This window comes from Hippocampus guttulatus, chromosome 15, assembly GCF_054856545.1.
Source record: "Hippocampus guttulatus isolate MCC_2025c chromosome 15, RoL_Hgut_1.0, whole genome shotgun sequence".
Classification (NCBI taxonomy): Eukaryota; Metazoa; Chordata; class Actinopteri; order Syngnathiformes; family Syngnathidae; genus Hippocampus; species Hippocampus guttulatus.
In genome coordinates, this window is record NC_141275.1 from 6,154,176 (window position 1) to 6,165,279 (window position 11,104).

Below are 11,104 nucleotides of genomic sequence, written 5' to 3' on the forward strand. Positions count from 1 at the left end.
CAGCGGTTACTACAGTGCACAGGTTATCATGATCATCATAAAAGGCCGCATGGTACAAGTCTGCATTATCTTGTTTTGGTCTTCGTCGTTACCGAGAAATTTCATGTGACGGCTGATTTTCAAAAAAAAAAAAAGAAAATGTAACGTTTTGCAAGTTTTGTTCTGGGTTTGTGATGAATTGATAGATGGACAGTATTGACCTTAAATGTGCATGACTAGCATTTGTACAATGCTAGATGACTGGTATATGACTATTCTGTAATCACCAAAACGATCAATACAAAATATTTCTTTAGGATTAGATTAATGGTGAGGTAGGTTTGGTGGTGGTGACCGATTAAACACGGTCAATAGCGACAATATTGGGGTGTGTGCTATTTGACTATAAACCCGTAAACAGTGTTTTATTAGTTGTGGACGTTTGACTTTATGAGACCCCTCATTGTCAAACATCTCTCGCACGTTATCGTCCTCTTCCCAAGAATTGCATGTCACCATCGTAATGTCTGTAACAGGTCAATTTATTGGTAACAATTACTGTTTTGGTATAGCGTACTTCAGCAAATGGAGTAAAGAAAACACATTTTAAAAGAAGGTCTAGCTAACAATTGCGATAAAAAGAAATAAATAGAAAATCATCTGAAATAAGGTCTAGTATTTTCCAATACCCCTATGAATACATAACATCTACAGTATAAGTTAATAAATTGAAGCTACTCTATAAATACATCACCAGCATGCACAATACCGTAATATGGAGAATACCGGAGCAGTTCTCATCTTACACCGAAGAAACAAAATACTGTCATAGGCAAAAGAAACTGCAGATAAAGTGAATCCACAAACCCCAAATGGAGCCTTCTGGTCACATTGCATGAACTCTGGCCATCATCAATACTTCAGCTTTGTGGTTCCAGAAGCCATTTCAGACGACGAACTGAAGAGTAAGGGTGGAACCATTTTCTAGCCTCGTGATCGTTCTCCACTACCGAACTCCACTTCTTATTTAAAATTTTTTTTTTTTTTGCTATGTGACTTCTGTGATTGGAATCGTTTTTTTTCTCCAAACAGGAGCCAATTGAGGCTATTATAAGTGACGACAATACTGACACTAAGGATTAGGTGTCCAAAAACAGTTAATTTATTCAATAAAGCACATCAGCACATGATAGGGACAAGCTGCACTAAGTTTACTTTATGAAGTTCTATTTAGTTACAGTATGACTGTGTGACTTAGCCGGACACACACCTGACACAAAGCAAAACAAAAAGAACACTTTTTTTTTCCCCCCCTCTCCATGTTATCTTCAATAACGGAGACATCCTGCTTTTCACTCAACGACCATAGTGTGCTGCAAACTAAAGATGTCACGTCATTACGCATGTATGTAGACACCCCTATAAGCCGCGTTTTGTCATCCGTGTGCTTTGCCCTCTCGAGAAAAGCAAGGTTCATGACATTCAAGGTTACTGAAATTTTTTTTTCCCTGTTGCTCAGAACATCAAAACTCAATTTCTGGGTACTTCTCCCCCTCATTCAATGCAATAAGACAACCTCCGCTTCATTTGCGCAATGACGTCAGCCTCTAACCAGCCATCTTCACGCCGGCGCCAAAGACACACCTCTTGCTTCTCGGCGGTATTCTAGCAAATGCTGCAGAGGCTACCAAGAAGGGGGTTTTGTTCTTCTTTTATGTATTTTTTTTTGTTGTAATAACTGTAGTTTATACCTCAAGCTAAGGTCTTCTTTTCTCCTACTTTAACTTTTGTGGAAAAATAAAGAACAGCAGCCGTGTTAATACCGTTGGCTGTCGATGTTCCACCACTTACCCCCCACCCGCTGTTTATCTTAATTGCTAACTTTTTCAGTATTATTTTATTTTGTCATTTGTGAGCGCGACTGTTGTGGTGTTTTTTTTTTTTCGGCAGAAGTGAGGTTGCAGACTCTTCTTAGTTGTTGCCCTCGCCGCCCTCGTCGTCCTGCTGGTCGCTTGTCCACAGCGTCAAGTTGTCTCGTAGCAGCTGCATGATGAGAGTGGAGTCTTTGTAGGAGTCCTCGTTGAGGGTGTCCAGCTCAGCGATGGCGTCGTCGAAGGCGGTCTTGGCCAGGTGGCACGCCTGCTCGGGGGCGTTTTGGATCTCGTAGTAGAAGACGGAGTAGTTGAGAGCCAGGCCCAGGCGGATGGGGTGAGTGGGCTGCATGTGCTCTTTGCTGATCTCGTGGGCCTCGCTGTACGACTTCTCGGAGGATTCGACGACGGCGGCTCGCTTCTCGCCGGTGGCCACCTCAGCCAGGTAGCGGTAGTAGTCGCCCTTCATCTTCAGGTAGAAGACCTTGCTCTCGTGCTGCGTCTCGTTGCAGTTCTTGATCAGGAAGTTGTCGAGGAGGTTGAGCACATCCTGGCAAACGGTCTCCAGCTCCTTCTCGATTTTTTCCCGGTAGGCCCGCACCATCTCGATCTTCTTCTCGTTACCGTCGGCGGACGTCTTCTGCTCGATGCTGGAGATGACGCGCCAGGATGAACGCCGCGCGCCGACTACGTTCTTGTAGGCTACGGAGAGCAGGTTCCTCTCTTCATTGGAAAGTGCTTCGTTCAGCTCTGTGACCTGACAGACAAAATCAATGGAACAGAATACCGGTTAACAGTTGTTTCGGTTTCACAACTCATCTTTCAATTCTAATGATATTTTTATGATTTGGAACTTTTCAATGCATTTATTTGTTTGTATATTAACACCAGTACTACTAGCCCCGCCCTCAGCACGCTGACATCATAGTCTGTGATGAATGCTGATTGGCTATCGTCATCGCTCAAAGCTTGTTTTGTAGTGTTTTGACAGGCCCGTGTCTGTCTAAGGGATTTAATCCTTTTACCCCACTGGGACTGTGTGACAGAGGACTCTTTACAGACCTTTTCAAAGTGAAAAGCCTGTTGTTACTTTTTTTTTTTTTCCCCCCCCCCGGAACCAAATTCTGTTCCATGAGCAAACCAGAGCAGGAAGTGGGGGGCGGGGCTAACTTTGCCCTTTACTATGCCTATATCCAAAATCCCAGGCCGGGTCCTCCGAAGGCTGCATTTTCGGCCGCGTGATGTCACTTCCGGAGTGACTCCACCGGGTGTGGTAATTCTGAAACGCGCTTCCGCTGGTTCCGAACAAGCAGTGCGAACTAGACTTGAGGGATGACACGTGAGGTTCCTTCTTTCAGTGTCAAAATGCATCAGTTTGTCAAGCGGCATCACTACCGGAGGAAAAGCGGGTGTCCTTCAGGTTTACCGCAGGCAATATGAGCATTCAGATGCGTCATTCCGACGGTCTCTTAAGACACCGGCGTGGATGTGAAACAGAATTGAAGTCTTTGCTAAAATAGGAAAGCTGTTTGTTTTAAACTGAGCTGTGCCTCGCAGTGAGGTTATATGTACCTGTAATGTAAAAGCAAAAGTAGGAGGAAAAGCTAATCTGATGGTAGAAGTGGCTGTTTCCATAGCAACTGCAAAATCTTGTCAGAGTTATAATCTCGAGTGGAAAGGATGCTGACATGGCTGTTGGTGTGGACAAAGCCGCAGCAGTGTGGGTGGAAATCCCTCCAAAGAAACCAATTCCCTTTCTCATACCTTTTCAGCCCTCTCATGCAGTGGCGATTCATCGTATTCGCTTTGGGGGGGGGTTCGGATACAACCCATTTAAAATAAAACTGCTTTTTAAAAGCTCCAAGAACTCAAATCCAAACAAGAGACTTTGCGAGGAACAAAGCTCATATTAATTGAATGTCAGTGTATGGTCCCCTGGGATAGAACGTGGATTGAATTAGCATTAAAGTCGTGCATCATGCTGCATTTTCTAAATGCCCCTGTAGGTATTTGAGCATTGCAACATCTATCGATATTTCCAAAAATTATATATTTTTAAAAAAAGATGACAGATTCTCAACAACACCAAAACATGCGTACGCTTATCAAAAAGCCATTCGGGTTGACTTTTCTTTTAGTTCAACATTTATTTGGAGAGGCCGTTTCATCATCCATTAACCGCATATATAATAAGTCATCTATTATTATTCACTTTGACGTGGTGAGACATAAAACTCAAGCTAGACCAAAAGTCTTGACATTTAATATCATTAAGTCTGTCCCGTGATGAAACGTAAATCAGTTTCAGTCTAATTTTTACGCTTATCTAGTTTTTCCTTAACAATGTGTCCATTTTTTTAAACACCCGGAAATAAAATGACCTCTGTACAGGAAGAGCATAAAGGCAGGGAAAACAATCAAGTGACATCAGTTGCATAATGAGCTCACTTCCAAGCACAGAGGAAAGTCACCCAACCCCCATAGCTCACTGTCGAAGCACATCGATGACTGCGGTTCCATACTGCCTGACGGATGCGTCATTTCCATTCAATTACAATTCATGTAGAGTAGGACCTGGCTGATACCGAATGCTAACAAAAGAATGAGCCAAGCACCGAAGTGACGAGGCTTAGGAAAACAAGATGGCTATCTTTGTGTTCAAGGCTTCGGGGTGAGCAGAAAGCCCTGACGGAAGCCACGGTGGCGCGATGACAATAGCGCTCTGTCTACCCATAAATGCTCATCACTCGCGGCCGCTCTCTCCTGACTCATCCTTTACACACGGCGCCCCAAACCTCCAAACAACTGGGGGCGATCAATCGCTTCCTCTCTGACAGCTCTCTTGGTCATTAAACGTACACAGGAAATGGCAAAAAAAAAAAAAAAGGGGGGGGGTGGTGGTGGAGATGCGCGTGTTTGTGAAGCCGCCGTCTCACGTTTCATTTACTGAGGTTTTGATGCATAGAGCAAAGGCGTCATCACGCTCTCCCAGCTCTTCCCAACTCCACGCTTCTTCTCTGGCTTTCCTTGCTCATTTGCTCCAAGTCTGTTGGTTCTCCTAAGCTGATGTGACAAGCCCCCCTGCTGACCCTCTTTTCAGGCAGCAGAGCACAAAGGCGTAGCGGACTACCTGACGTCACTGGCGGCGTGAATGGGGATTGTTGCTTTAGCCACAAAGGGGCTAATAAGAGGGGGGAGGAGGAGTAGCATACACTTTGGAGTTATGGCGGCGCTTCAAGTGTCACTTTGTTGCCGCGTGCGAACGACATTTCCTGTTAGTACAGCCGCCGGGCTTAGGAAACGTTACAATGACAGGTTTATCATTTCAAAAGCAATGTGTGGAGTGTGGAGGCAATGTGGGCTGCTGTAGGGGGAGGAAGTCCGATAGAAGGGAATTATACTGTGCGTACAGGAAACGGGATCGCACTTGCACACGGGGTCATATATTACTTTATGAGTCATAGCTTGAAAGAAATAAGATTAGTGTGCAAGCCAGTATCTGTATTGCTTCCAGTCCAAAGAAAGAGGAAGACGGAAGAGGAAGCGGGAATTCCCGCAGAAATCCACAAATGCAAACGCCAAACAGGAAGGCATAAGTTGATTTAGACGCAGAAGCTCTCGAGACTATGAGGCAACCACGCGAACCACATCTCAACAGCAAAAAAATATATATTTTTTTAATAAATGAGGGTAGATTCGGGATTGAACACAAAAAAAAAATCCTGTTGAAAAGTTGATCTGCTGTAAATATTTAACCAGTGTTAATTTACAGATGTTCATGATTGTTTGATTCCAGTTTGTGTTTATGTAAAGATATGCTGGTGTGTAATAAGTGAATGAGGATATGAATGCTGCAATTCCTTGTGGACTTTAGAATTTCTGTTGGACTTCGGTTGGTCTAAGGGTGTGCTTGGTGGATTTATTGTGTCTTTATGATCCTTCGTGTCTGCCATTGGTTCCCTCTATTTGCTTCTTCTGACATTATTTTAATGTGGTCTTGTCAGCCTTACCTTTCTCCTTCACTGACTACATTTACTGGTACATGCAGTCAATATTTGGGTCATGTGCAAAATTCCACTTTCTTTCAGGATAGCCCGTTTACGTGTGTGAGCGAACAGAGTTAGTCCTTTATACAGGAATATCCCGATCTAAACAGTGGTGAAGTTCGTTGTTTGACATGCTCTCATTACTCCATATACAATACAATACAATACATGCTATATGAAAATCCTTGCGTAAAACATGAACTGCTAACAGTGTTTTCAGCAGGGGGGGGGGGGGGGGGGGGAACGACAAGTTCTGTATCAGTGGCCACGTAAAATGACTGCCCTATGGCTTCAGCTGTGAGGGCCCTTTTGATTCTCGATTCATATACAGTATACGTACGTGCAGCTAAGGGGTATCATCGCACATACATGTACTTCCTGCAATCAAACAACTAAAAGTCACTGCAGCTAGAGCGGAACACAAACCAATGTCCCTTTCTGTGGAGGTATTCCGATCGCATACTGTATATGATCAAATATTTGGGTTAGAAAGGGTTAGCCCAGGGGTCTTATTCGGGTTTTTAAAAACCCGAATAGGAGTATGTTTGGGGTTTTGAGCGTATTTACATGAAAGGGTTATTGACTGCACGGAAACATAGTCAATGTCGACAGTTGTGCTGACTGAAGTTCTTGTCTCCATGTCTTTTTGTGCCTTGCCCACCTGCCTCTCAAGCTGCTATTTTCGAATTTATCCGAAAAATGCTTTCCTCCTGGCAGCATCCTGAGAGCTTGTTCATGTCGTCTCCCGTTAGGAGAAGAGAGTGTACATCATGGACAAAGAATAAGATAAGAAAACGTTTATTTGTCTCACAATGGACAAATTCCGAATTTACAGCAGCAAAATTATGAAAGGGAGAAGTAGAAGGACAAGAAGTATTTAAATAAATATATAGCGTTGAAGTGCAATTTTCCCTGTTCGTGTTTCTATGAAAATGTGCCGTATTTTACACACTATACAGCGCACCTAAAACCATTTCCATTTTCTCAACAGCCGACATTGCACCTTATAATCCGATGTGCCTAATATATGGATATATTTGAAACCGGTTTTAAAATCGGCTATTTATTGAAGGTGCACCTGATAATCCGAAGCCCCTTATAGTGCGGAAAATACGGTAAATCTTGCAGAGATCTAAACTGAGTCTCACCATGTGTAGGTAGTTGGCTAACTGCTTTATCTCACAGTCCTTTGTGATTTTCTGAAAGAAAGACCTTGGTGTATGTCGTGGAAATGGTTTGCTTCCTGTCTCTTCTTGAACAAAACAAGACGACATTAACCACTGCCAACTTCTTCAACATGTGAGATCCCCGACAACCCCCTTTTCCTCGGGCGGCTTATTGTTTGAGGAGTCATTACACTTGAGAAATCCAGTTCAAGCCGCATAACCATAGCAATGGTTTAGTTGTTCATTTTTAACGTAAACAATTTCAGATTGTCTGTTTCAAAGCCGTTTGTGATCTGAGCAGCTAATTTACCGATCAGGAGTGCAGGCAATAAGATCTGGGGGCGTTTCCCACACCACTTGAGGAGGGCAACCTCAATACCAGTTGGCTCGCTTAGGATCAGCAGAAGACTTGAAGCATACCAGTGGCATGACTAATGGCCAAGTAGATGATGTGTGACACCGATGTTGTTGCTCCATCTCATGTCACTTTTGACATGACACCAATACAATACGTTAGATACGATACGTTAGAATGTATTTGCCAGTCAAAAATGTAACGGTGACCCCACATTTAAAGTTCCATGTTTCCTTAAATAATAAATCTACATTTTTTTCCCGCGATTAAGAGTAAGACCAGAGTGCACACTGAAAACTGTAGTCATCACAAGCCGATGCCTATATATACTTGGTGAAGCCCACTCTAACATCCTTGCACATCGTGACAGAGACGTCTGCATGCCTGCAGTCAAAACTGGCGACAATTTAGGACTTCTCCTTCAGTTGAATTTGTGCACAAGTCAGAACGCTAAGTTGTCTATCACAAACCAATGCTGAAGTAGTACTTAATTACTTACCTTTAAACATTTGAATGAAAATCACTTCTCGGCCCTACTTAAAAGAAAAATCAAATGTAGCGACTTCTTCTTTCACCATGGACTCTAGTGGGCGCCAAAATTGGCTGAAAATTAACCTTCACTATAATTAGATTGAAACGGATTGTAGCGACTAATTTAAAATGTCAATTCAAAGGGAAGAGGAATTCATTGAAATCAAGATAAACTGTTAAATGAGCATAGACCTAGGTCAGGGGTCAGCAACCAAAATGTTGAAAGAGCCACATTAGACCAAAAAAACAAATACATCTGGAGCAAAAAATTAAAACCCTGAAGGCAACACATGCTGTATGTATCGATATTAGCCTACTATCAAAATGACTGTCTGCTACAAATACACAATAATCCACAGAAACCATATTAAAACAAAAATATATATTTCCCTTCAACATCTTTTTAATTTTCAAAGATTTTTGAAAAAGCTCCAGGGAGCCACTAGGGCGGCGCTAAAGAGCCGCGTGCGGCCCCGGAGCCGCGGGTTACCGACCCCCGACCTAGGTGAATTAATTTGAAATCAGCAATCCTGCCCAGGCAGAGTGGCTGTGCGTCACCTGCATTGAATTAATTCTTGAGTGCCCGCCTCAGTTGGTGTGTATTTCTAAATGGATGATGGTGGTCGGTGTACTTAAATGGGATATGAATAGAAATCGATTCCATAGTTCATTTGCTAAACTTGAAATCAAATTTTTAGTTGAAAAAAAGCATATCAAAGGGCAATGAGAACATAAATAATACATTTATGTGAAATGGGAAAATGCACCAGTGACTAGTGTAAGGAATGGAAATTCTTGAGGGACTGTCAAAACTATTGAATGTTTCATTTGATATTTTAAACTGAGTGATGTCATCTTATGGAAAAAAAAGGCAATGTTAAAAATCGGACCTCTTTTGTAAATCGTCAAACGGTGGCGCCATATAAAATCGTGCCTTGGGCGCCACACTGGTTAGGGCCGGCCCTGAGTCAGCAGATGAACATAGGTTGTGGATCCATTCCTTGAATCCCGAACCTGACTAACCTCAGTTTTTGTTTTGCGTCAAGCCGGTTGCCATGTCTACCGCGGCAAGGGATTCCCCACTTTAAATGTTGGGTGAGGCTGCAGAGTGCAGACACACCCCCTCTGCCCAGTGCTGCAGAGAAGACATTGGCAGGGTGAGGGACAGACCTCTTTCCCTCTGACTCTGCATAAATGGAACGGGGTGGAGCCACAGTCCCTGTAACATTGTGGACAACTAACATGTCAACCTTACATGTTGATGTTTGGAAGAAAACAGATATAACACAGTGCATGGAAAAATGTAGTGTCTTGTCGTGCTCTTTTTGCATACGTATGTCATAACACTGGCTTGTACTCATAGGCTTGCGGTATGATTGTATGTTGAGCTTCTCAGGGCACATCCAACTATGGCAATTAGATATTCTATTCGCTGGAATAATAAAACATGTTTGTTGAGTTCTCTGTGTCTAAAGCACTCAGATATAATTGTCATATTTAAAGGAGCAGCTTGCCAAGACAGTCGCTACGGTAGTTATTCAGACAATATGCTGCTCGTGAAATGGTGCACTAAGGGTGGGCCTGCGCTGCATCTTGGCAGATGCTGCGGCACGCCTCTGTGCGGATCTGCTCGATGGCTGCAGAGCCGAGGAGGGTCGAGGGTGCGCGGATTTGCGGCTGCCACATAAGACATCGATTATTGCGGCTGCGCCTTCCATCATGCGACAACTCGACCATTTTTTTTTTGCTGCAATACGACAATTAAGAAAGATGGAAAGGGAGAGGAGGGGGGGGGGGGGGAGCTGCGCTAACACCAACACCCACGTCTCCGAAAAAGGGCGCTTATCTTGCGCGCATCTGCGCCAGAATCGATTGCGACCAACCTTGAGCCGATGTCGTTCTTCCTTATGCGCCAAACGCGCACCCGCCTCGTGAAAAACTGCTAAATCATTTTCAGTCGATGCCAATTCAGCATCATGTAAACGGCAACCGTCGACACGGGAACCTGATCAGCGCGCAACCACCGAACCCTGACACTGGGCACCCTTAACAGTATTCGATGAGCTGTCATTTTAAACCATTGCATTAGACGCCTTTTCATCTGATCACTCCAGGGTGGAGATGGTTTGCGCGTGGAGTGTGTGTGTGTGTGCCAGAGGGAGGGAGGGAGGAGGGGGGGTGCCTAAACGACCACGCACAGAGACCGTAAAAAGGGAGCCTGACCGAAAGGCACCGCCCCAAGATCAAGCGGTCCGCATTCTCACGACCACAGACCGCTACCAGCACTATTAATACTCCAAATGAATGATTGGACCCTAAATGAGCCAAATCGTATCACGGTGTCGTCCCCCCCCCCCCCCCCCCCCCCTTCTCACATTATGTCAAAGCTATAATGCGAACATGGCTTCACGGGCCTTACAGCCAGCCCCCCCCCCCCCCCCCCCCAACCAAATAACGTTGTCCGAATTGTAATTGAACCGCATGCTGTCAGGTTCACTGGTAATTTGTTCGTAAATTTGCGGTCTTTAATTAGAACTTTCATACACCAATTTCATTTGGATTAAATAGGGACATGAATGCCACGAAAGACACCTTGCGCTCCTGCCCAGGAGCGTAATGGGCGTGCTTTTGCTCATACAAGCGCCGCAGCACACATGTATGCGTACGGGTAACACGAATGATTCTATTAAGCGAAAAAAAAGAAAAGGTCAATCGTGGGAAGGGCGACTTACCGACTTCATGGCAGCTGCCATATCGTCATATCTTTCAGCCTGCTCGGCCAGCCTGGCCTTCTGCACCAGTTGCTCGCGGTCCACCATGTCGGATGTTGAGCGTGCTGTCGTTGAGTGCACAGTACGTCTAAAGCTAAGAAATGTGTCGCTGTGACTGTGAGGGTGTGTATGTCTTCTTTTTTTTTAAATGGAGAGCGTAATGCGTTGGTCTCCTCTCGCTGCAGCTGCTGCCTGCTGTCTGACTCTGTGGGGCCTGCCGACGGGACACCCCTCCCACTCGGAGCACTTTCCACGGCCTTGTCACCGCCCACTTGGGCGTGTCCTGGTGTCGTGATGTAACGGACCTGGCAACCCGCCTCTGTACTACGTTACAACTACTACTACTACTACAAGGTAACGTGATAAAGTCATTATTAGACACAGA

The 11,104-nt window shown here is 44.5% G+C and overlaps 1 protein-coding gene across 1 annotated transcript; it reads right to left on the minus strand.

Annotated features, from left to right (window-relative positions):
- Nucleotides 1–503: 503 nt before the first annotated feature.
- Nucleotides 504–10,937, minus strand: ywhag1 (3-monooxygenase/tryptophan 5-monooxygenase activation protein, gamma polypeptide 1). Its single transcript, XM_086130970.1, has 2 exons — nt 10,681–10,937; nt 504–2,607 (listed from the first exon to the last, which is right to left on the minus strand). Exons 1-2 carry the CDS (start codon nt 10,765–10,767, stop codon nt 1,951–1,953), a joined length of 744 nt encoding a protein of 247 aa, XP_085987096.1. The 5' UTR covers nt 10,768–10,937; the 3' UTR covers nt 504–1,950.
- Between the last annotated feature and the right edge of the window lie 167 nt (nt 10,938–11,104).

Coding starts and splice junctions, on each gene's coding strand:
- ywhag1 (XM_086130970.1), bottom strand. CDS start 10,767: ATGGTGGACCGCGAGCAACTGGTGCAGAAGGCCAGGCTGGCCGAGCAG. Junction 2,608..10,680: donor TGGCAGCTGCCATGAAGTCG/GTAAGTCGCCCT, acceptor TTTGTCTGTCAG/GTCACAGAGCTGAACGAAGC.